At 40.2% G+C, this 26,657-nt stretch overlaps 3 protein-coding genes and 4 non-coding genes across 7 annotated transcripts in view; 6 read left to right on the forward strand and 1 right to left on the reverse strand.

Annotated features, from left to right (window-relative positions):
* On the forward strand, positions 1-72 carry trnad-guc (transfer RNA aspartic acid (anticodon GUC)). Its single transcript has one exon. It is a non-coding gene; the product is annotated as a tRNA-Asp (tRNA).
* A 710-nt stretch (positions 73-782) lies between these two features.
* On the forward strand, positions 783-855 carry trnav-aac (transfer RNA valine (anticodon AAC)). The gene has a single exon. It is a non-coding gene; the product is annotated as a tRNA-Val (tRNA).
* A 4,237-nt stretch (positions 856-5,092) lies between these two features.
* trnav-aac (transfer RNA valine (anticodon AAC)) lies at positions 5,093-5,165 on the forward strand. Its single transcript has one exon. It is a non-coding gene; the product is annotated as a tRNA-Val (tRNA).
* Positions 5,166-13,134: 7,969 nt separating this feature from the next.
* rpp21 (ribonuclease P subunit p21) lies at positions 13,135-15,858 on the forward strand. Its single transcript, XM_021604000.3, has 5 exons — positions 13,135-13,512; positions 13,598-13,698; positions 13,885-13,967; positions 14,191-14,325; positions 14,677-15,858. The coding sequence occupies exons 1-5, from the start codon at positions 13,456-13,458 to the stop codon at positions 14,790-14,792; spliced, it is 492 nt and encodes a 163-aa protein (XP_021459675.2). The 5' UTR covers positions 13,135-13,455; the 3' UTR covers positions 14,793-15,858.
* aqp12 (aquaporin 12) lies at positions 15,096-16,939 on the reverse strand. The gene is made up of 3 exons (XM_021603999.3): positions 15,923-16,939; positions 15,622-15,738; positions 15,096-15,508 (listed from the first exon to the last, which is right to left on the reverse strand). Exons 1-3 carry the CDS (start codon positions 16,515-16,517, stop codon positions 15,387-15,389), a joined length of 834 nt encoding a protein of 277 aa, XP_021459674.3. The 5' UTR covers positions 16,518-16,939; the 3' UTR covers positions 15,096-15,386.
* A 1,074-nt stretch (positions 16,940-18,013) lies between these two features.
* trnam-cau (transfer RNA methionine (anticodon CAU)) lies at positions 18,014-18,086 on the forward strand. Its single transcript has one exon. It is a non-coding gene; the product is annotated as a tRNA-Met (tRNA).
* A 4,242-nt stretch (positions 18,087-22,328) lies between these two features.
* gpc5b (glypican 5b) overlaps positions 22,329-26,657 on the forward strand; it is a 95,879-nt gene continuing 91,550 nt past the window's right edge. Inside the window, exon 1 of the mRNA XM_036978156.2 lies at positions 22,329-22,868. Within this exon, the coding sequence (XP_036834051.1) occupies positions 22,703-22,868 (166 nt within the window). The 5' untranslated portion in view covers positions 22,329-22,702. The remainder of the gene's footprint in view (positions 22,869-26,657) is intronic.

Consider the following 26,657-nt stretch of genomic DNA (forward strand, 5'->3'; position numbering starts at 1 on the left):
TCCTCGTTAGTATAGTGGTCAGTATCCCCGCCTGTCACGCGGGAGACCGGGGTTCAATTCCCCGACGGGGAGGGAAGCTTTTTAGTTTAAGGCTTTTTCAATGTTATTTTGTAATCGATATACCTGAAACGTCACCATTACGTGGATGGACATTTGTGTTCGTTTAGCGCTTCAGTAATTGGCAAGACATAATGTAGAATATGATCTTTAAACATCATGAGAAGAACCGTATACATGCATTATATACTACACAAGCTTACAATTTACTTAACTTTGTTGTTAAAGTATAAAAAAAACATGAGGTACCAAAACCACTTACAGGGTTGGGTCTCCGCTGAATTAGTTAAATCCGCGTTTAGTTTTAATGCACCTCATTGCTGGAACAAACTGCACAAGACACTGCAAGTGGACGCTCTGATGTCGCTCGGGAACGTTTAAAATATTGATTGGGGAACTGTGCTGAGGAATGTTTCTGTTTTTCTTGATTGTTGTGCTTTATTTTTGTTTGTATTTGATTTTGTGTATGAATTGTATGTGCAGGGCTCCATTGCGAAAAAGACCCTGGTCTTAACAGTGAATCCCTGTTTTTAAAAAAGGTAAACAAATAAAATATAAAATGTATATATTTTATATATATATATATATAAAACGGTCTTCAGCATTTCTTAAAACAACCTACAGTTATATGGAAATGAGACCCTGCTTTATAGAAGCTACTGTAGTCCATACGTTAACTTAATGTGCAGTAGGTGTATTTTGAGTACTTCTGTTCTTCATGCTCAGTTTCCGTAGTGTAGTGGTTATCACGTTCGCCTAACACGCGAAAGGTCCCCGGTTCGAGACCGGGCGGAAACACTTTTTTTTAAACTAAAAAAACGAAGTGTTTGGCCAAAGCTTTTGTCTAAAAATAAACAAATAAATACAGTATTCATGTGTTGCACATTCTTTAGGTCACTGACTCCCGACTGAACACTATACTCAATGCATTGTCAACTGGCGTTGATAAAGATTTTATAGTAGCTTGGAAATACAATTACATTTCTAAAGGAGGCAAACAATTGCGAGGAAAACATTTTGTCTTCATTGTGATGTCGTCAGATTGACTTGAAGATGCATTATAACGTTAGCCAGCTAGCTAAGAGTGAGGGGAGAGCACCTGATCTTTTTGCTAGGTTTTTTTTTTTTCCAAACTTTGCTAGGGAATGTTAACATTGCCATCTGTCCACAGTAAAGTTGACAACATCGTAATGATGGCAAAGTTGTTTCCTACTAATCTTTTTGCATACTTTAGCAATGTCATTGTATTTCCAGGCCAGTGTTCATGTGTTGCACGTTGTGTCACAATATTGTTATGAAGTTTCTCTTGAGGTCTGGTGCTTGACTGAAAGTTCTACCGAAGATTGTTTAGTATGAAGATGCCTAGAAACTGCTTTTCAAATAGGCGTTCCTGGAAGTATTGGCCCATTTGGCCCTTGGGTTTAAAAACAATTACAGAAAATGCACACATCAAAAAATAAATACTAACTGCAAACAGAAATAAAAACACGGTCATAAAAAACAAACACATTCATCAGTAAAAAGTTCATCAATCAGCTTCTGAAGTGGCTTCGAGGCACCAAAACATCAAATGTAGGAACTATTTCAAGATTGTTCCACAAATAAGTTGCAAAGAAACTAAAACCTGACTTACCTAACTCCGTAGACACCAAAATAATTTCCAGAGCTAGCCATCCCCGAGACTGTGTGGTAACTCGTATGTCTAAAGTGTAGTAATCATGTTAGGTACAGTGGGACTTTTTGTATAAGGGCTTTATCAACGAAAACATAGCAATGTATCAACCTACGTGACATCAAAGTGGGCCAATCAACTTTCTGGTAGAGAGTTACAGTGAAGTAGAAAAATTGTCACTCATAATAAAGCGCAGTGCGCAATGATAAACTGCATCTTACGGCAATAATGAAGTGTTTACAGAGATGATATTGGACCGATAGTAACGCCAATTGAATAATCTGCTTTATACTATTTAGCGAGAGGCAGGACCTATTTCTATTGAAGAAGTAGGGGTGGGCGGAATACCGGTACGAACGTGAATACCGGTATGATGTGGTGCCATATCATGCATATCATGGTAAATTAATAAAGGTATGAAGCGTATAAGGCGCTTTTGCTTCGTAAAAAAATCTGTCGAATGATACAGCCTAGTGGGCTAGTTCAAATAGTTTATTTTACTAAAAACATAATGCTTGCTTACTCTTCTGCGCTGAGGATTACTGAAGACAAGGAAATAACGCTATTGAGGTTGATTTGCAGGACGACGAAGGCCTGGTTCGAAAAAAAGGTGCTTCCTCTGTCCTTTGGGACTGGTTGGGCTTTAAGATATCCGACCTCGACCAACAAACAGTACTGTGTAGGTTGTGTCGACACATTGTGCTAGCCTAAGGTGGAAACCCTGCATGTGAATATGAAGAATCTACCAGAATGTGTGCAACAAACCCCCGGAGCAGTGGAGCACGTCCCAAGACATCTTCAAGCCAGACCAGCACTCAGCTATCACTCAAGGCATCATTCGTTAGTGGTACTCCATATAACAAGAAGAGCAGGACATGGAATGAGATAACGAGTGCAATTACATATAACATTGCAAAAGACATGGAACCAATTCAAACCGTGGAGAAATATGGTTTCAGAAAGTTGATTCGAACTCTAGACTCAAGATACGAGATCCCGAGCCGTAAATTCCGCAAAATATGTCAGCCAGAACTCTACACAGAATGTCGGGACAGAGTTGTCAATGAAATCCGTAACGCTGCATTCTTCTCTACCACTGCCGTCAAGTCGGACCACAGGGCCATACATTAGCCTCACGATTCATTACATTGACAACAACTGGTATCTGCAAAGCAAAGGCTTTCAGACCTCTTATTTCTCAGATGATCACACCGGATAAATAATTGCAGCTGGGCTGAGGGTGGCACTTTCATCCTGGGGCTTGAAAGAGTCGTGTCAAGTATGTAGGACAACCGACAGCGGATCGAACATGATCAACATGGCATTGGAGCTGAACAAATGGAGAAGACTAGCAATTGCTATTGTTAAGTTTCAATGTCCAAAACACACAGATCTACTGCCAAATTCTCTAAAACATTGTTGGAGGCAGGTTATGATAGAGAAATTAACATTAAATTATCTGGCAACATCTCTGGTGGACATTCCTACAGTCAGAATGCCAATTGTATGCTCGCTCAAAACTTGAGACATCTGTGGCATTTTGTTGTGCGACAAACGTCACATTTTAGTAGCCTTTTATTGTCCCCAGCACAAGATGTTCTGTAATGATCATGTTGTTTAATCAGCTTCTTGTTGTGCCACACCTGTCAGGTGGATGGATTATCTTGGTAAAGGAGAAATGCTCACTAACAGGGATGTAAACACATTTTTTTTGCACAACATTTGAGAGAAATAAGCTTTTTGTGAGAATTGTGAGGATCCTTTATATCAGCTCATGATACATGGGACTTACACTTTACATGTTGCGTTTATATTTTTATTCAGTGTGACAAACAAATGGAATAATGTGTCCCTGAACAAAGGGGGGGGGGGGGGGGGGTCAAAATCAAAAGTAAGTCCATATCTTGTGTGGCCGCCTGCTGCATTAAGTACTGCAGTGCATCTCCTCCTCATGGACTGCACCAGATTTACCAGTTCTTGCTGTGAGATGTTACCCCACTCTTTCACCAAGGCATCTGCAAGTTCCCAGACATTTCTGGGAGGAATGGCCCTAGCCCTCACCCTCCGATCAAACAGGTCCCAGACGTGCTAAATGGGATTGAGATCCGGGCTCTTCGCTGGCCATGGCAGAACACTGACATTCCTGTCTTGCAGGAAATCACGCACAGTATGGCTGGTGGCATTGTCATGTTGGAGGGTCATGTCAGGATGAGCCTGCAGGAAGGGTACCATATGAGGGAGGTAAAGGCAAAAAAAAGGCCATGGTGGCGAAGTAAATACAATATAGCAAGTAAAACACTGGAATGGTAGATTTGCAGTGGAAGAATGTGCAAAGTAGAAATAAAAATAATGGGGTGCAAAGGGGCAAAATAAATAAATACAGTAGGAGAAGAGGTAGTTGTTTGGGCTAAATTATAGATGGGCTATGTACAGGTGCAGTAATCTGCTCTGACAGCTGGTGCTTAAAGCTAGTGAGGGAGATAAGTGTTTCAAGTTTCAGAGATTTTTGTAGTTCGTTCCAGTCAAATGGCAGCAATAAACATGATTCTGAGTTAATTCTATGAGGGTGTTCCATTTATTTTACAGTACAAGGGGAGGGCCATGTGAAAGTTTTTTTTACGTTGGGAGGGGGTTGCATTTTTATTCTACACCTTGAGTTGGACAATTACTGATGCCTGGGTGCACCAATCTGTCCCTTGTATGTAGATATTTTTGTTAACTTGTTGTAAAACTCAGATGTATTGTATTTATTTCATTTTTCTCTTTATTTTCACCTACCATAGGTACATTTGCTTTCTCTCTTTTCATCCCATCCCACAATCTCTCCTTAACTACATCCTGGGTCTCTAGAAGAGACCTAAATTGACACCTGCACTCAGAGAGCCACCGAGATATCAAAGGCGAACATTCGAATGTAGACAGAACATCGCCCCACTAACAGAATTTCAGGCAACATGACACCCAAAGGCAGTATTTTGCCTTCAGTTTCCGTAGTGTAGTGTGGGAGGGGGTTGCATTTTTATTCTACACCTTGAGTTGGACAATTACTGATGCCTGGGTGCACCAATCTGTCCCTTGTATGTAGATATTTTTGTTAACTTGTTGTAAAACTCGGATGTATTGTATTTATTTCATTTTTCTCTTTATTTTCACCTACCATAGGTACATTTGCTTTCTCTCTTTTCATCCCATCCCACAATCTCTCCTTAACTACATCCTGGGTCTCTAGAAGAGACCTAAATTGACACCTGCACTCAAAGAGCCACCGAGATATCAAAGGCGAACATTCGAATGTAGACAGAACATCGCCCCACTAACAGAATTTCAGGCAACATGACACCCAAAGGCAGTATTTTGCCTTCAGTTTCCGTAGTGTAGTGGTTATCACGTTCGCCTAACACGCGAAAGGTCCCCGGTTCGAGACCGGGCGGAAACACATTTTCAAAAAGTAAATAGTTGCGTAGGCTATGACCAATATTTGACAAAAACCGTCAAAATTAATATGTTACAGTCGTAATGGGTTGTACATTTTATAACATTATTTTGCATTGTCAATTGGCGCTGATGAAGATTTAGTCAAAAGTGAATTATAGTGGCTAGAGGGAGAAAAAAAAAATTGGTTGGAAAACCCTACGTATAACGTTAGCCATCTAGCTAAAATTGAGGGAGATCACCATATTTTAGCTAGCTAACGTTAGTTTTGCTAGGTATTTTTACGAACTTTGCTAGCTAATAATGGTTAATGCTACCATGTACAGAAGGCACGTACATGCTCCGGAGTCTTAACTTTTGGAATGGGGTCATAAAAGCATATAGCCAAAACAGTTCAAACGCTAAAGCCAAATCTATTAAGAAAATTAATTCAACATGCCACATTGGCTTCAGAAACCACTCCGTTCGTACCGATAGCTTCTGTTAACCACAAAGAGCGTTTGTTTCTATGCGTTCTCTTCTATCTTTCCTAGCTGGCAAATTACCCGGATGTTGTCTCGGGTTTTGAATATGAATACCCTGTGCAGATGATGATTTCCTACGTCATACTTCCATGTTCATGTCCATGGTCTTTTGAATGGCTTTCAAGATTATATCATCAAATTCATGAAAACACGGTCAATTAAGATACACAGTACCAGTCAAAAGTTTGGACACACCTACTCATTCAAGGGTTTTTCTTTATTTTTACTATTTTCTACAATGTAGAATAAGTGAACACATCAAAACTATGAAATAACACATATGTAATCACCCAAAAAGTGTTAAACAAATGAAAATATAGTTTGTATTTGAGATTCTTCAAAGTAGCCACCCTTTGCCTTGATGACAGCTTTGCACACTCTTGGCATTCTCTCAACCAGCTTCACCTGGAATGCTTTTCCAACAGTCTTGAAGAAGTTCCCACATATGCTGAGCACCTGTTGGCTCCTTTTTCTTCACTCTGCAGTCCAACTTATCCCAAACCATCTCAATTGGGTTGAAGTCAGGTGATTGTGGAGGCCAAGAGAGAGAGAATGATGGTAGAATTAGAGGGGGCATACTTAAGTTCACACAGGACACCAGATAAGACAGGTGAATTTCACCAGATAGGACAGCCCCCACGGCACATAGACTATTGCAGCATATATACTGGAGGCTGAGACGGGGGTCGAGAGACACTGTGGCCCTGTCCGACAATACCCCCAGACAGGGCCAAACAGGCAGGATGTAACCCCAACCACTTTGCCAGATCACAGCCCCCACACCACTAGAGGGATATAAACAGATATAGCTAGCATCAATACAACCAGCCTGAAAACAATGACCAGTAGAAGCTAGAGATCGACCAATTAATCGGAATGGCCGATTAATTAGGGCCTATTTCAAGTTTTCATAACAATCGGAAATCGATATATATATATATATATATATATATATATATATATATATATATATATATATATATATATATATATATATATTTTTACACCTTTATTTAATCTTTATTTAACTAGGCAAGTCAGTTAAGAACACGTTCTTATTTTCAATGACAGCCTAGGAACGGTGGAACGGGGGCAGAACGACAGATTTTTACCTTGTTAGCTCTTTAACTTGTCAGCTCTGGGATCCAATCTTGCAACCTTACAGTTAACTAGTTCAAGGCTCTAACCACCTGCCTCTCATTGCACTCCACGAGGAGCCTGCCTGTTACGCGAATGCAGTAAGCCAAGGTAAGCTAGAGATAGCTAGCATTAAACCTATCTTATAAAAAACAATCAATCAATCATAATCACTAGTTAACGACACATGGTTGATGATATTACTAGTTTATCTAGCGTGTCCTGCGTTGCATATAATCTCTGCGGTGCGTATTCGCGAAAAAGAACTGTCCTTGCTCCAATGTGTATCTAACCATAAACATCAATGCCTTTCTTAAAATCAATACACAGAAGTATATATTTTTAAACCTGCATATTTAGTTAAAATAAATCCAGGTTAGCAGGCAATATTAACCAGGTGAAATTGTGTCACTTCTCTTGCGTTCATTGCCGCAGAGTCAGGGTATATGCAACAGTTTGGGCCGCCTAATTTGCCAGAATTTTATGAAATTATGACATAACATTGAAGGTTGTGCAATGTAACAGGAATATTTAGATTTATGGATGCCACCCGGAACGGTTCCGTATTTCACTGAAAGAATAAACGTCTTGTTTTCAAGATGATAGTTTCCGGATTCGACCATATTAATGACCTAAGGCTCGTATTTCTGTGTGTTATTATGTTATAATTAAGTCTATGATTTGCTAGAGCAGTCTGACTGAGCGATGGTAGGCACCAGCACGCTCGTAAGCATTCATTCAAACAGCACTTTCGGGCATTTTACCAGCAGCTCTTTGCTGTGCTTCAGGCATTTAGCTGTTTATGACTTCAAGCCCATCAACTCATGAGATTAGGCTGGTGTAACCGATGAGAAATGGCTAGCTAGTTAGCAGGGTGCGCGCTAATAGCGTTTCAAATAATCGTCCTCCAATAATCGGTATCGGTATCGGCGTGGTATGGATCTGCTATTTTCTTTACTTTCACATTGGGTGAGGCGGGTTGTAAGAGAGTATGTTGAAGTTGAGGTTAAGAAAAATATACAAAAATATATGCGAAGAAAAAATAAATATACACGGGACACGACAAGACGAAGACAAAGACGCCTGACTGCTACGCCATCTGCGATTTATCATCTGCTGGCTAGCTATTTATTTTCATGAACTGAAGTTCAATTTCAGTAGGCAAACAACAAGTGGCAACCTTGCTAATACTTATTCACAAGCATTCACAAGGATTCCTAAGCAGTTGGCTTAGCTGCCATGATTGTAGCGGGTTTACTAACGTGTTACTTCGTCTAGCTACGACGATGTAGGTAGGCTGTGTGTAGTAGTTAGAGATTATGATGTGAAGGTTTGGCTTGGAATGTTTTTTTTGCCTGGTCACATACAGCTGATGTGTTGTGCACTAAAGGGAAAGGCGGAGAGGAGGAGAGCACGTAGATGCAAGAAGGAATTCTACAATGAGCAAAATGATCATGTTTGTATATGGCTGCTATGGAAGTGAACTGTGTTTGAGTGTGATCAGGGGTGTATTCATTCTGCCAATTCGGTTGAAAAATGTTTCTTAAACATCACCACGCTTAGGACTCTGGGGCTGAACACCTCCCTCTGCAACTGGATCCTGGACTTCCTGAAGGGCCGACCCCTGGTGGTGAGGATAGACAGCATCACCTCCGCCACGCTGACCCACAGGGGTGTGTGCTTAGTCTCATCCTATTCTCCCTGTTTACCCACGACTGCGTGGCCACGTACGACTCCAACACCATCATCAAGTCTGCTGAGGACAGGACGGTGGTAGGCCTGATGACCGGTGACGATGAGTCAGCCTACAGGGAGGACCTGGAAGTGTCGTGCCTCATGTTTTTATATAGTAATACATTGTTATTGATTATTGCATTGTTGGTTTTGTAGTTTGCAAGAAAGGCATTTCACTGTACTTGTGCATGTGATATTAATGCTCCTAAAAAAAAAAATTAAAAAAAATAAGGTCACAGACTGCTTTAGGGGTACATTTTTTGTAGGATGTGTAACCTTATGTCCTTGTCGATTTACCCAATATGTATGTCATGGTTAGCTGTTGTCATCTTAACTTCAACGGCATCTTTCCCAACTCTACATGCCTCACTGCCACCGGGGATGTCCTAAGTGCTCCACAACACATTCTTAGGGCCTGAGACTGGATTACATCTAACTTTTTTTAAAGATGTTTGAGCTGCTGGTAGAGACGCTACACTTCCATAATCCAGTGATGACATTGACAGCTCTATATATAGCATTTTTAACACCCTTCTATCTGCCCCCCACTCCATTCCTGACAGGCAACACATCACATTCAATATTTTCTTCCCATTGACAACTAGGCCTTCACTACACTTCGCTACAAAAAACAGCTACCACCACCTCTTTATTTGCCTGTGCCTTCCATATTACTGATTTTTTATTTCTCCTTTATTTATACCAGCGGGCTCCGGTGGCAATACATTTTTTTATTTATTACAAAAACCATAAGGAAGGGGTAACATAAAATTATTAGGACATGAAGGACAAACACAGCATCAAGACACTATCATACATGTATCAGACTTTCCGCAACAGAGCCATCCTTATGTGTGAGGGTGCATGTGCATGATAGTTATATAAAATATATTGTATGTCATAGTTTCCTTTTTCATGATCACAATCTTGTGAAATCCGAACCCTCCAAGATCCCCCCACGGTTCCCCAATAGCTGTCCCTCAACCATTTGAGACCCCTCCCACAGTCCCCCCACCGGGATTTTTTTTTTTTTAAATACAATTAATTCCATTCCCCACCCCCAAGAACCCCCCAAGCACCAACAACCAAGAGAATGAACTAAAGAGAAAAAAGGAAAAGACAGAAGAAAACAGCAAACAACAATGCAAAAAAATGTGAAATAATAATACATTTTAAACAAAGGACATCAAGGACAACTGAAATCATAACAGCAATGCCAACTGTATATGTTTGTGTGCATGTCTGGCACTATTACATGTATGTGTGTGTTCTTGTAGGTGTTCATTTGAATAAGTGTGTGTATATGCATGTGTACAAACACCCACACAGCATCAGCCTCATGCAAACTGGCATTAGTTGTAAAAACACTGCCACTTAGTGTCATTCAAATGTACTTTTATTATGTTTTTGTCTCCACTTGTCTCCGATTCCACAGACCAACCCACAGCTTACCTCAGCCCGCCCCATCTATCTCTGCTGGTCACCCTCAGCTCGTCCCATCTATCTCTGCTGGCCACCCACTTCGTGTTTCTACGCAACACATATCTTTCAACTATGCTATGTTGTTTAACGTACAATTTCAATCTATCTAATCGAATAGAATCTACAGATTGCGTGTTGAAGATAAATACTTTTACTAAGAGTATTAGTATATTAGTAATTGTCTCTCCAGATCTCCTAACAGTACTAGGGTAAATTTTAGATCAATGCAATGCATTTTCAGCCATTCCTGAACGTGAGACCAGAAACAGGCTACCTGAGGGCAATACCAAAATAAATGGTCTATTGATTCTGTATCCTCACAACAAAATCTGCAGAGCTTCGATGATTTTATGCCCCAAATATTAAACATTTGTTGGTGGCAATTTGTTGGTGGCAAGAAATGCTTTTCAAGCATTAAGTCTTGAATCTTGTGTTTTATATATCAACTCAACTCATCATTGAATCGGTACATCAAAAATCTCTTCCCAACTATTTTGCAATCTGTATGGCACAGTTGTCAACATCCTGGTCCTTAAATGAAACTGGTATACTTTCCTAATTATGCGATTTTATTCCTCCGCCAGTTTTGAACCTTTAAATTGGACAGACCATTTCCCTACCTCCTCCCGCTGCCACCTGCCTCCTCCAGTTTTGAACCTTTATATTGGGCAGACAGACCATTTCCCTACCTCCTCCCGCTGCCACCTGCCTCCGCCAGTTTTTTAACCTTTATATTGGGCAGACAGACCATTTCCCTACCTCCTTTCGCTGCCACCTGCCTCCTCCAGTTTTGAACCTTTATATTGGGCAGATAGACCATTTCCCTACCTCCTCCCGTTGCCACCCGCCTCCTCTATTTTTTGGGGCAATGCTGTAATCGATTAGTTGTACTCATCTTCATTTAATCGAAAATGAGACATGGCCTTTTTGCCTTTGTGCAGATTGCCATTTTTAAACAATGAATGAGCTTTTCTTATTAATCTACTTGAGAACCATTTAGGGTTCAAGTAAAAATTTTGAATGAGTTTCGCTTTTAGAGAGAGGTTTAGTGCTTTTATATTTAATAATCTCAACCCACCCAATTCATATTCCTTATATAGATAGGCTCATTTTATTTTGTCTGGTTTAGTGTCCCAGATAAAGCAAAATATTTTTGGCTCATATGATTTGAAAAACAAATCCTCAGGAGTAGGAAGCACCATAAAAAGTGAGTAAACTGAGATATGACTAAGGAGTTAATCAGGGCAATTTTTCCATAAATAGACAGGTGGCAATAAATTAATTTAACCAAAAGCTTACCTTAACTTGGAAGAGTTCCAGTGTTGGATAGCCATAAGCAGCTAGCTGTCACGCCCTGGCCATAGAGAGGTTTTTATTCTCTATTTTGGTTAGGCCAGGGTGTGACTAGGGTGGGCATTCTATGTTCACTTTCTGTGTTTTTGATTTCTGTGTTGTTTGCTGTCTATCATTGTCTCTGATTGAGAACCATACTTAGGTAGCCTTTTCCCACCTGTGTGGTGTGGGTAGTTATTTTCTGTTTAGTGTGGTTTGCGACTGATGGAGTTGTTTCTTTAGTGGTCAGTTTATTAAAAATAATGATGAACACTTACCACGGCGCATCTTGGTCCTCACCTTCTTCCACCAATGGCCTTTACACTAGCTAACATAGCATTCCTCTATTTGCGCCGGGTGTTTGAGTAGGTTAAACTAGCTAGTTGCATTCGCTAAGTGAAAGTGGAAAAAAAACTAAATATAGCTAGCTCTTTCTTGCTTCTCCTGAACTTTTTTAAAAAAAGTTCAACTATTGTCATTCTCTCTCTTTGAGTCAACTACTCACCACATTTTATGCACTGCTGTGCTAGCTAGCTGTAGCTTATGCTTTCAGTACTAGATTCTTTCTCTGATCTTTTGATTGGGTGGAATCAGTTCATGCTGCAAGAGCTCTGAAAGGTCTGATAGGTTGGAGGACGTCCTCTGGAAGCCTCCTCGGTTTTGTATTGAAGTCAATATGCCCAGAGGAGGAAGGAAACCAGTTGTCCTCCGGTGCCGCACCAGAGCACTCTTGAAGCTATTATATACCTTCACTGCAAAACTGTGTGTTTTAATCAATTAATTGGTCACGTAATATATTTAGTATAGTTTTAGGGATGCTTGAAAGGGTAAGAACTATTGAGGAAGAAGTATATTCAGTTGTAAGTGAACATTTAAGAACACAGTACTATGCTTTCTTGAATATATTCACTGATGGATCTAAGGACCCTTAAACAGAGAGGACAAGTGCAGCTTTTAGCGTTCCTTAGTTTAAGGTGGCAGTGACAAAAAGAGCAACGGATAATTTATCGGTTCACACAAGGGTGTTGCTGGCCATACTCTTGACTGCAGAGTGGGTGGAGGAGGTGAGGCCAGACAGGGTAGTTATCTGCTCTGACTCTTGTGCAGCACTGATGAGCTTAAATGAATGTGTGTCTCAGAGAAAACAGTATCTATTGTATGAGGTTTTATAGGGTGAGACATGAGGGTATTTGTCATGTTCTTCTACGTACCAGCTCATGTGGGAGTAGAGGGCAATGAAGAAATTGATGTTCTTGCCAAGCAGGATTTTAAACATCCTGATGTTGAGATGGAATTGTCAATCAGTAAAGCAGAAGCCAAGTGGTTAATAAAAACAGTGTTTAAAAAATAAGGGCAAGAGTTGTGGAAAAAGAGTGGGAAAGGGAAGACACCTGTATAAGACTCAGGAAAGGTGGTGGGCAGGGAGGTCCTCAGATCGAGGTAGAAGGGGCGAAAGTATAATCACAAGGCTGAGACTGGGTCACAAGACTCCATAGTACATTGAAATTGGTAGGAAAACATCATACTGGGAGGTGTGATCATTTTCAAGAGGAGATGGAGACAGTGGAACATGTTATATTTCAGTGGCAGCAATATGGGAGGGAAAGGGAGAGAATGCTATTATATTTAAGGTGTAATGGGGTTGAAGAGCCAATGTTAAGTGAACTGCTGGGGAAATCTTCAGGAGATGTAGTATTTAATTATGTATTTTGTTTCCTTAGGGAGGCGATAATATTAGGTAGGATTTAGTCCTTCCCTGTTTCTTGTGCACACTCCAGTCCAGTTGGTGGCGGTAATGCACCATAAAGTTGGTTGTCAACTGCCATATAAAATCCACAAGACAGTAAAAGCACCCTGGCTCCAGAGGTAGATCAGTTACCAGAGGGTTTATCTAGCTATCTAGCTAACTAACTAGAAGCTTGTGAAGCTAGCTGAATTTGAGGCTACATATTTTCCTGTTGCCTGTTAGGTAGCTACTTACCATTCTGGGGATACATATAACTAGCTAGCTAGCATAGCTACCTAGCTAGCCTACATAGTTAGAAGTTAGCAGGCTCATTTAGCATAGCAATCCACATCTATGTAATGGCAGCAAACTTGAAAGACAAGGAAGCCTATCAAAGACTGAACTTTCTATATCAGGTACGTTTTATTGATTTCTAGTACTTTATATTTTGCTAACTGATTTGCACAGATCGTGGTTTCATGTGATATTAATTTCTTGAAGGCTGCACACTGTGTTTTGTCTCAAACCCCTGAGAATGTGGAATTGGCTCGTTTTTACTGCTTCACTCAGAAGACCATTGCAAAACGTTTGGTGCTGAGACAGTGAGTAGACTATAACAATATCGTAAAAACTCTTGTAAGAAAAAATATGTGCTTACATTTCCATCAATAAAGGTTGGAACTTTCATGTCACGTTAAGAATACATAACAGAAATTGTCAGTTTGAAACATGTCTGCTAAAATGATGACAACTAGGGCATGACTAGAATGTTATTGCCATCTTTATAGAGACCCCTCTGTGAAAAGAACATTATGTAAGAAGTGCTGCTCTTTGCTGGTCCCAGGAGTAACTGCCACAGCCAGACAGAGAAGTAAGTATATAACTAAATAGATGGCTCATCAGCCACCTAATCAAAGCCAACACATTGTTGCAAGCTATTTGTCGTTCTAGTCCTTCTCAATACAAACACAGATGAAAACAGAGTTATGGTTGTATCTAGCAGTTGGAGACATTTATATCTCATGATGAGATTTTTAAAGTTCTGAGTGAGAGTCCAATGTCATTACATGTAACCCATGCTTTATTCTCTTCAGGGATTAAGTACAGAAACCGCATGACTGTGCTGCAGTGTCTCAGCTGTGGACAGAGCAAGAGGTTCCTTAACAATCCGAAGCATCGCCTGTGGGTGGACCAGTATGAGGCCCAGCTGGAGAACCAATCACAGCCAGGTGAGGTTACCCTGACTCCGCTACATTACAGTTATGGTTCATATTAGTGAGGCGCGGGACATCTAAGGACCGTCATGCATAGGTAAATTAAGAGTTTTGAGTAGTCGGACTGCGTGTCAGATGCCTTCTTTGATTTCCGCAGATAGTCTTGTACGCATGGCACCGGTATAAATTGCATGTTGGCTATGTGGGGAAAGATAATATATTTATTGTTTCCAACGCAGGTGTATTAAAATTCAGCTTCACATTTGTTACATTTTCATCTCAAAAGTTAGCTTTTTCTTTATGCCACTTTTCATCCATCTCAGAGGAAGGCCATGCTGTTTAACGTTTGTCCTTTCTGTTTTGCAGAACAAGGTCACTCCACTAAAGAGATGCAGAAGGAGAAAGCTGATGGACCCGTATCTCAGAAATCCTCTACAGGGCCTTCCTCTACCCAGCACCAGGTGTCTCCATCAAAGCCCTAAACCTGAGCCCTGTGGCCTCAGTAGCCTAGTCACAACTGGACATAGCCTATTTGTGTGGTATTGACACATATTTTCAACAATTTCATTTTTAAAATTTTTTTATATGAGCATATTTTCTTTTTTTTTGCTGTGTTTTTTTTGCTGGTGACAACCTATTAGCATTACATCAGTGGTATTTCGGTAATGGATTATAGTTGTAATTGGTTGAGGTTGGTAAAAATGCCCCCCAAAAATGTATGGATTGAGTTGTGTATACCTCAACTTGTTCACAATGTACAGTAAGTTCAGGAACGACAACCAATGTTAAATGTTTAATACACATGTTTATTTAAAATAGTTATTTTCAATTGATGTATTACTTCTGAAAGAACACAGGTTTTACATGAGATATAAAATTGTATCATACATGTACAGATCTTATTATTCTATAGCCCACCCCTTTTTGTCAGTTTAACCTAAGGAGAGAATCAGCTGTTGAATATAGTGCTCAGTGCATAATGAAACATCCCAATAAGAACAAAATTGAGCATTGCATTCCTAATGCATTCTAGGTCTGTTATTGCCTAGGCTGAGGTGGATGATTTTTATATTCTTTCACTTTTTTTTATCTCCCTCCCCCTTTGGCACCCGGAAGTGGGTTTTCTGGGAATACAGCAGGTTCTTGGTAAAAATCCTGGGAATGTGGCCCATGTACAGGAGAAGGGCAAGGGTCATTCCTGAAAATAGGATATCTGTATTACCAGCTTGATAAGCAATTATGCCTCATTGTCAAGGATAAAGCCTTTTTTTATCAGGTGTTTGTATGTAACAAAAATGTTGTTTGACTTACCAAAAATGGGCCCAAGCCAGTAGACCACTGAGTACTCCGTAAAGGTGAACCCGGGACAGTAGAAGGTAAGGCCATAGGCCAGGGAGGGGTTCAGGAAAGCCATGGTATAATCACTGGCTGAAATACAAAGAAGATGAGTTCTCCGATCATTAATTTATTAATGCAGCGATCATCTGCAAAAACAGATTTTTTTTCTGACGCACAGATATAACATAAAGAAAACAGCATATAGGCCTATGCAACTTTGTTGTCTTTACTGAAATCTAAGTTAGAGGCATGATTGTTATGATGGGCTACTTACCTGAATGGGAGAAGAAGGTGAGCACAGCTGCAACAAGAGGAACCCGAATCAGCGCAGAGCGACGTTTCAGGCTGAGGTATATCAGATAAAAGATGAATGCACACACACACTCAGAAAAGACCCCCTGCACCAGGGAGACACGCAGGGCTGTGCTGCACTCCCTTGACATCAGGTTCTTGATCATGTGCATGTCGTTAAGCTCCAGGGCCCAGTAGTAGCCAGCCCCAAGCAGAGCCAGGTGTGCCCCCAGGAACTGAGCAACCAGAGCCAGCAGAGTGTGCAGAGTAGGGGTCTCCAGCAGCAGGAAATTCATCAGAGTCAGGGAAGGGTTTCCGGTGGCTCCGGCACAGATCACACCATGGGTAAGCAGCACTAAAAACAGTATGGTTAGAGTCACGTCCGGACCCAGTCCTCCTGCCCACTCGCCCACCTCTTTAATGGTCTGCACCTCCAGCCAGCATGCCACCAGCACATACGAGGCCGGAAACTCTGCTGCAACACTCAAACGAGGCCATTTTCTGAAAAGGCTTCTAAAGGCTGCACCAAACACCACAACAGCGAGAAAGTAAGCAAGGGAGACATTGAGTCCAGACATAGTTAGGTTCACTGATGATACTACACCTTGCTGGTTCTGCTCACACAATGTATGACTTGTTGCTCAGTTTGCTGTCTGTGTGATTGTGACAACGTGGCACATGGAGAAGCGTTTTTCTTATCACAGAAACACCAGCTTTTCATCCCACACCACCTGCCAAAATACACACTTCCCTTCTCAAGGTCAGGGAAGTGGCTTTGCCCAATTGATAAGGGCAAAGGACTACTGTAACTTAAACCAAATATATAGTTTATTGACACCAGGCCCAGACTCTAGGCAACTAAATAGGAACATGGAATATTTAGTAGAGACTGTATTGGTTGACTGATGAATGTACAGTATCAGTAAGCTTACTTTGTATTCTTGGACCACTGAAACGGCATTCTCACATGAAATTGGCTTAGCTATTCCATAAAGAAGTATATTTATTGAATCTTATTTATTTAGCTATTTATTCTGCTATGTGTCAATCTATGTTCATTTAACATTTTAGTAAGTTAGCAGACCAATGTAGACACTCCTATCCAGAGCGACTTACAATATAGTGAGTGCATACATTTTCATACTATTTCGTACTGTTCAGTCTAATCCTCCTTAACCCTGGTCTAACCCTGTACTTACAGGAATAATTGCATTGTAATATAAGGGCACCGTTAAGGTCCGTGCTATCCGGGAACCAGGGGTGGAATAAGTGCCTAATTGTCACAGTAAAACTAAAGATACTGTAATAGAAAATGACTCAAGTAAAAATGATAGCCACCCAGTAAATTACTACTTGAGTTAAGGTCTAAAAGTATTTGGTTTTAAATGTACTTAAGTATTAAAAGTAAATGGAATTGCTAAAATGTACTTAAGTATCAACAGTAAAAGTATAAGTATAAACCATTTCAAATTCCTTATATTAAGCAAACCAGAAGGCACAGGTTTTCTTGTTTTTTAAATTTACGGATAGCCAGGGGCACACTGCAACACTCAGACACCATTTACAAACGAAACATTTGTGTTTAGTGAGTCCTCCAGATCAGAGGCAGTAAGGAAGACCAGTGATGTTCTCTTGATAAGTGTGTGAATTTGACCATTTTCCTGTCAAAATGTAACCAGTACTTTTGGGTGCCAGGGAAAATGTATGGAGTAAAAAGTACATTATTTTCTTTAAGAATGTGGTGAAGTAAAAGTCAAAGTTGGCAAAAACAAGAATAGAAAAGTAGAGATACCCCCCAAAAACTGCTTAAGTAGTACTTTAAGGTAGTTTTACTTAAGTACACCACTGCCGGGACCCTACAGTACCCATTAAAGTTTACATTTAAAATGGTTACGGTCAGTGTTATGGTTAAGGTTAGGAACCTCTCAATGACCCCGGACAGCAATGTTAAGGCTTGTAACTCAAAATGACTGATTTGCCCACCTTGGAAAATAAAACTATCCGAAATATTTGGAAGTGTTGGAAATTCGGCCCATTCCCACTTTATAATGGGGAGGTACGTTGGAGTGTTTGAGCCTCGTTGGCGCAGTAGGCAGCGCGTCAGTCTCATAATCTGAAGGTCGTGAGTTCGAGCCTCACACGGGGCAGCTGTTTTGCATAGCCCTTGATATTGGCTAAGATGTCAATTTACCTATGAATGCAAACACAGTTAATACGTCGATGATGAAGATATCAGTCCTTGAAGTTACGGAATCTATATTAGATAAACCCCTGCAGGCTGGACATGAATGGTGCATTCGGAAACTATTCAGACGTGTTTTAAAATGGATTAAATATTTTTTCCCTTCATCACTCTACATACCCCATATTGACAAAGCAAGAACAGGTTTTTAGATTTTTTGGCAAAAAATAAAATAAAATAACAGGTGCATCCTGTTTCCATTAATCATCCTTGAGATGTTTCTACAACTTCATTGGAGTCTACCTGTGGTAAATTCAATTGATGGACATGATTTGGAAAGGCACACACCTCTCTATATAAGGTCCCACAGTTGACAGTGCAAGTCAGAGCAAAAACCAAGCCAGAAATTGTCCTTAGAGCTCTGAGACAGGTTTATTTTGTGGCACAGATGTGGGGAAGGGTACCAACAAATTTCTGCAGCATTGAAAGGGCCAAAGTACACAGTGGCCTCCATCATTCTTAAATGGAAGAAGTTTAGAACCACCAAGACTTCCTAGAGCTGGCCACCCAGCCAAAATGAGCAATCGGGGGAGAAGGGCCTTGATGGAAGCCACTCCCCAGTAAAAGACACACGATAGTCCGTTTGGAGTTTGCCAAAACCTAAAGTCTCTCAGAACATGAGAAAAAAAGATTATCTGGTCTGATGAAACCAAGATTGAACTCTTTGGCCTGAATGCCAAGCTTCACGTCTGGAGGAAACCTGGCACCATCCCTATGGTGAAGCATGGTGGTGGCAGCATCATGCTGTGGGGATGTTTTTCAGCGGCAGGGACTGGGAGACTAGTCAGGATCGAGGTAAAGATGAACGGAGCAAAGTACAGAGAGATCCTTGATGCAAACCTGCTCCAGTACACTCAGGACCTCAGACTGGGACGAAGGTTCACCTTCCAACAAGACATGGACCCTAAGCACACAGCCAAGACAATGCAGGGGAGGCTTCGGGACAAGTGTCTGAATGTCCTTGAGTGGCCCAGCCAGAACCCGGACTTGAACTTGATCAAACATCTCTGGAGAGACCTGAAAATTACCTGTGCAGCGACTCTCCCCATTCAACCTGACAGAGCTTGAGAGGATCTGCAGAGAAGAATGGGAGAAACTCCCCAAATACAGGTGTGCCAAGCTTGTAGCGTCATACCCAAGAAGACTCAAGGCTGTAATTGCTGCAAAAGGTGCTTCAACAAAGTACTAAGTCATGGGTCTGAAATACTTATGTAAATGTAATATTTCCATTTTTCATTTGTAATAAACTTGCGCAAATTTCTAAAAACCTGGTGCTATGTGGTGCTATGTGGTATTGTGTAGATTGACGAGGGGGAAAAAACAATTTAATATATATTAGAATAAGGCTGTAATGTAACAAAAATGTGTTAATGTCCAGGGGTCTGAATACTTTCCAAATGCAATGTATACTGAATAAAATATAAATGAAACATGTAAAGTGTTGGTACCATGTTTCATGAGCTGAAATAAAAGATGACATATATTTTCCAAAATTCTAAAAAAGTATTTCTCTCAAAGCACACGTTTGTTTACATCCCTGTTATTGAGCATCTCCTTTGCCAAGATACCTGACAGGTGTGGAATATCAAGAAGCTGATTAAACAGCATGATCATTACACAGGCGCACCTTGTGCTTGGGACAACAAAAGGTTGCTTTAAAATGCCACACAATGCCACCGAATTCTCAAGTTTTGAGGTAGCAGGTAGCCAGATAATTTAATGTTAATTTCTCTACCATAAGCCGCCTCCAACGTCATTTTAGAAAATTTGGCAGTACATCTAGCTGGCCTCACAATCGCAGACCACGTGTAAACGCCAGCCCAGGACCTCCACATCTGGCTTCTTCACCTGTGGGATTGTTTGAGACCAGCCACTCAGACAGCTGATGAAACTGAGTATTTCTGTCTGTAATGAAGCCCTTTTGTGGGGGAAAAACTCATTCTGATTAGCTGGACCTGGCTCCCCAGTGGGTGGGCCTGACCCCCAATTGGGTGGGCCTATGCCCTCTCAGCACCTCCCATGGCTGCGCCCCTGCCCAGTCATATGAGTCCATAGATAACTCCAAATGTCATGTTATTGTTTTAAATGATCGCACAATGATTTGCCAAAACCTAAGAACAGAGAACCCAAAAGGCCTACAGTACCTTCAGAAAGTATTCACACTCCTTGACTTTTTCCACATTTTGTTGTGTTACAAAGTGGGATTAAAATCAAATGAATTGTCATTTTTTGTCAACAATCTTTTTTACATTAATGGAAAATAAAAACCTAATATATTTTTATTAGGTTATTCAACCCCCTTAGTCACTACATGTTAGAATCACTTTTGGCAGTGATTACAGCTGTGAGTCTTTCTGGGTAAATCTCTAAGAGTTTTTCAAACCTGGATTGTACAATATTTTCAAAATTCTTCAAGCTCTATCAAGTTGATTGTTGATCATTGCTAGACAGCCATTTTCAAGTCTTGCCATAGATTGCCAAGCCTATTTAAGTCTAAACTGTAACTAGCCCCCTCAGGAACATTCAATGTGGTCTTGGTAAGTAACTCCAGTGTGTATTTGGCATCACGTTTTAGGTTACTGTCCTGCTGAAAGGTGGACTTGTCTCCCAGTGTCTGTTGGAAAGCAGACTGAACCAGGTTTTTCTCTAGAACTTTGCCTGTGCGTAGTTTTATTCCTTTTATTTTTATTAAAAAAAAGCATAGTCCTTGCTGATGACAAGCATACCCATAACATGATGCAGCCACTACCAATTCTTGAAAATATGAAGAGTGTCAGGCGGTGGTGAACTCAGGTGCAGGAGAGCAGAGAATTGTGAACAGGCGCACACACTTTATTACGGTAGGAGAGATATACAGATGGACACAGCTGCGTCAAAAACCTCCTCCAGCCAACAAGGCAAAGTGTATAGAGCACACAAATGTCACACATAAATGTTTAGCAATACAAATACGCTTCGTGAAAACACACAGAACATAACAAACGCTTAGCCTAGTGCGTACAACACCTAACACACACATAATTTCACACAAAGACATGAGGGGGAACAGAGGAATAAATACAATTAGTGTGATTGGGGAATGCAAACCAGATGTGAATGGAACAAGACAAAACCAATGGATAATTGAAGAATGGAGCGGCGATGGCTAGAAAGCCGGTGACGTCGACCGCCGAACGTCCCGAACAAGGAGAGGGGCCGACTTCGGCGGAACTCGTGACAAAGAGTTGTACTCAGTGATGAGTTGTATTGGATTTGTCCCAGACATAATTATTTGTATTTAGGACAAAAAGTACATTTATTTGATAATTGTTTTGCATTATTACTTTAGTGCCTTATTACAAACAGGATGCATGTTTTTAATATTTTTATTCTGTACAGGCTTCCTTCTTTTCAGTCTGTCATTTAGGTTAGTATTGTGGAGTAACTACAATGTTATTGATGCATCCTCAGTTTTCTCCTATCACAGACATTTAACTACGTAACTGTTTTAAAATCACCTTTGGCTTCATGGTGAAATCCCTGAGCGGGTTCCTTCTTCTCCGTTAACTGGGTTAGGAAGAACTCGTGTATCTTTGTAGTGACTGGGATTATTGATACACCACCCAAAGTGTAATTAATAACTTCCCCATACTCAAAGGGATATTCAATGTCTGCTTTTTTATTTTAACCCATCTACCAATAGGTGCACTTCTTTCGAGGCATTGGAAAACCTCTCTCGTCTTTGTCGTTGAATCTGTGCTTGAAATTCACTGCTCAACTGAGGGACCTTACAGATATTTTGTTTAATAAAAAAATATATATATATATGTATTTAACTTTATTTAATTGTATGTATGGGGTACAGAGATGAGGTAGTCATTCAAAAATCATTCAAAAAATGACTTGCTAAACACATTTTTACTCCTAACTCTATTTAGGCTTGCCATAACAAAGGAGTTGAATTCTTATTGACTCGAGATTTCAGCTTTTTATTTGTTTTTCATTTGTAACAATTTCTGAAAACAATTCACTTTGACATTATGGGTGTTGATCAGTGACACAAAATCAAAATCTAATCAATTTTAAATTCAGACTGGAACACAACAAAAAGTGTGAAAAGTCAAGGGGTGTGAATACTTTCTGAAGAAACGAATATGTTTTTTTTGCTGTCTTGTGTGTGATGTTTCAGACCGAGCATTTCAATAGTGTATGTTGGTTTGCACGGTGTGTACGTGTACGTGTGTGATATTCAGAGAGAGAGAGCGAGCGAGAGAGTGCGCAGCTGTAACCTACCAAAGAACGGTGTTGCACTTTCTGAAGCACATGGATTTTAAGGTGATAGCCTACTTAGAGTGTAAACGTCGTGCGCTCTATTGAACAGACCCAAGAATGTGACATTTGAACAGACCGATGCAGTTGATAAGGACAGCGAATTTGTTTTGGGATTGTATTTGGCTACTTTAATAGCCTATTAGGCTACTTTTACAAACGGCCATACCACTGCCAGGATACCTTCATAGTCTATCTGATTGAAATGGTGCAATGTTCCGAAGGATACTCCAACGCGTTGACTTTTGGTTGATTTGGGTAACAGTTGTACTATGTGGAGCTTCTGGTGCAGGAGCGCACAGTTGCCATGAGGTGAAAACAGCTTTCCAATTGCGCCAGATCGGCTCGTTGAAATGGGTCCCCGAGGCACCTGGAACAGGTTAGTGCGCACTTGATCTAGCAGGTCCTAACACATGTTGTGTCCAGGAGCCAGATTCTCGCCGCTTGTGCACCCGTTTCTTTTCCATTATTTTCCTTAAGGCATTGATACCTCAAAATCATAGAAATGTACAAATAGTTGACATTAATGTTAAGTGTCATTTAGCCTGTTCATTTTAAAGAGTTCTTACTCATGTAAAAGCTTACACATGGTTCCCTGTGCTGTGAATAGGACAAATACACATAGTGAACAATGACGTATAGGCTACTTCATTGGCAGTGACAGCAGTAATGCGCTCATAGGATCGTTCACATTGTCAAAACTCGCACAAATACATTGCAAGTTTACTCAAGTTTTCTGTCAGATACTGAAATGATATTTCCTTTCCACATTAATGCATGTCATCCTCCTGATCCGAATATCTTTTTCGGCTATATCAGAAAGAGATATGCGAATGAAAATGTTATAGGTTAGGTGATGGATGGCAAAATGAGCAAAAACTGTGACAAAGATTCAAGAGAAAGATTCAAGCAAAACTGCCTAGCAAGTAGGCCTAATAGTTAATGCTTTAACTTTGTGTATAAATCATAATTCCAAGAACTGGATGTGAGTCCCAAGGGTCCCAATCTTTTATTTTTTTGCTTTTCAAATACTGAGCTTATTATATGGATGCAATGGCCATAACTGTCATAATCAATAACATTGCAGTTATATCAGCTCATAATTCAGCAAACACCAAAAAAGCATTCACACAATTTCAACCAATGTTCAATAATTGTTTATTAAAGGTGTATAAACTAAACACCTACTGAACAGATTATAAACAACTTGAAAGTTAGAAGCCCCTTCATAAATATTTTTAAGGATACCTTAATATGAAGTGTGAGTCAAAACCATTTTGCAATTTAGTTTGGAGATAGTATCATAATCAAATATCCCATTAAAACCAAATAAATACAAACATGCACACAAATATTCTCTCTGTCTCTCTCTCCTCATCTATATTGGTCAGATCAAGTGACCCGAGCCCCAGGGGCCACAATAACTGAGCTGCGTGTTGTGTGTGATCATCTACAGTACATATACAGGTCATTAGGTTTAATAGACTGCTTGTCCTGCTCGAACATCATGGCTATACTTTATACTTCGCCTTTTATGGGGTACAAACTTGTTGTTTTGCATATCAATTTCATGTTGTCTCAATGGCACACGTAGATAAACATGTAAGAAAGAAAATTGGGCCCTCTGGTTTGCTTAATATAAGGAATTTGAAATAATTTTGATACTTAAGTAAATTTAAAACCAAATACTTTTAGACTTTTACTTTTAGTATTTTACTGGGTGACTTTCACTTTTACTTGAGTCCTTTTCTATTAAGGTATCTTTACTTTTACTGAAGTATGACAATTGGGTACTTTTTCTACCACTAATAGAAAGTCTACACCTCCTTGAACTTTTAAAATATTTTGTTGTGTTACAAAGTGGGATTTAAATAGATTTCATTGAAATATTTTGTCATTGATTTATTCCATAATGTCAAAAAAATATTCAAAATAAATATTCAAAATACACAAAATATTCCATAATGTCAAAGTGAAAAGAAAATTCTACACATTTTTATGAAGTAATAAAAATTGAATAACAAAAATATAGTAATTGCGCAAATATTCACCTTTGTTTAGGCAAGCCTAAATTAGTTCAGAAGTAAAATTTGGCTTAACAATAAGTTATATGGATTCAGTCTGTGTGAAGTAATATTTTTTTAATGACTGACCCTTCCTCTGTCCCCCCCGTACATGCAACATCTGTAAGGTCCTTCAGAAATATTGAATTTCAAGCACAGATTCAAATACAAAAAACCTGGGAGCTTTTCGAAAAGCCTCAGTGATTGGTAGATGGGTAACAAAAGCAAATCAGACATTGAATATTAGGGCTCCCGAGTGGTGCAACGGTCTAAGGCACTGCATCTCAGTGCTAGAGGCCCTACAGACCCTGGTTCAATCCTGTATTACATCCGGCTGTGTTCGGGAGTCCCATAGGGCAACGCACAATTGGCCCAGTGTTGTCTGGGGTAGGGTTTGACCAGGCTGTCATTGATAATAATAATTTGTTCTTATCTGACTTGCCTAATTAAAAAATAAAAATGTATCTTTAAGCATGGTCAAGTTAATAATTATACTGTGGATGATGTATTAAACCACTCAGACACAAAAATGATGCAGTCGTCCTTCTGAACTGAGCTTGAGGACAGGAAGGAAACTAATTAGAGATGTCATCATGAGGCCATTGGTAATTTTAAACAGCTACAGAGTTCAATGGCCTTAATGACAGAGTGAAAAGAAGAATACACATATACAGAATAAGTGCAAGGCACTAAAGTAATACAGCTGTATAATTGCTCCCAAATGGGTTTCTAACATGTAACACATCAAGGTATATTTGTGTTTTATTTTTCATGTATTTTTCTTCTACTTACATAGTATTTTGTGTAGATCATTGACATACAATTAACAAAATAAAATGTAAAAGAAATCCTCGGGGGGTTGTAGACTTTATACAGTGGGGCAAAAAAGTATTTAGTCAGCCACCAATTGTACAAGTTCTCCCACTTAAAAAGATGAGAGAGGCCTGTAATTTTCATCATAGGTACACTTCAACTATGACAGACAAAATGAGAAAAAAAATCCAGAAAATCTTATTGTAGGATTTTTTATGAATTTATTTGCAAATTATGGTGGAAAATAAGTATTTGGTCAATAACAAAAGTTTATCTCAATACTTTGTTATATACCCTTTGTTGGCAATGACAGAGGTCAAACGTTTTCTGTAAGGCTTCACAAGGTTTTCTCACACTGTTGCTGGTATTTTGGTCCATTCCTCCATGCAGATCTCCTCTAGAGCAGTGATGTTTTGGGGCTGTTGCTGGGCAACACGGACTTTCAACTCCCTCCAAAGATTTTCTATGGGGTTGAGATCTGGAGACTGGCTAGGCCACTCCAGGACCTTGAAATGCTTCTTACGAAGCCACTCCTTCGCTGCCCGGCTGGTGTGTTTGGTATCATTGTCATGCTGAAAGACCCAGCCACGTTTCATCTTCAATGCCCTTGCTGATGGAAGGAGGTTTTCACTCAAAATCTCACGATACATGGCCCCATTCATTCTTTCCTTTCCTCGGATCAGTCGTCCTGGTCCCTTTGCAGAAAAACAGCCCCAAAGCATGATGTTTCCACCCCCATGCTTCATAGTAGGTATGGTGTTCTTTGGATGCAACTCAGAATTCTTTGTCCTCCAAACACGACGAGTTGAGTTTTTACCAAAAAAGTTATATTTTGGTTTCATCTGACCATATGACATTCTCCCAATATTCTTCTGGATCATCCAAATGCTCTCTAGCAAACTTCAGACGGGCCTGGACATGTACTGGCTTAAGCAGGGGGACACGCCTGGCACTGCAGGATTTGAGTCCCTGGCGGCGTAGTGTGTTACTGATGGTAGGCTTTGTTACTTTGGTCCCAGCTCTCTGCAGGTCATTCACTAGGTCCCACCGTGTGGTTCTGGGATTTTTGCTCACCGTTCTTGTGCTCATTTTGACCCCACGGGGTGAGATCTTGCGTGGAGCCCCAGATTGAGGGAGATTATCAGTGGTCTTGCATGTCTTCCATTTCCTAATAATTGCTCCCACAGTTGATTTCTTCAAACCAAGCTGCTTACCTATTGCAGATTAAGTCTTCCCAGCCTGGTGCAGGTCTACAATTTTGTTTCTGGTGTCCTTTGACAGCTCTTTGGTCT

The sequence above is a fragment of the Oncorhynchus mykiss genome, chromosome 5, assembly GCF_057628025.1.
Source record: "Oncorhynchus mykiss isolate SJ-2025 chromosome 5, ASM5762802v1, whole genome shotgun sequence".
NCBI lineage: Eukaryota > Metazoa > Chordata > Actinopteri > Salmoniformes > Salmonidae > Oncorhynchus > Oncorhynchus mykiss.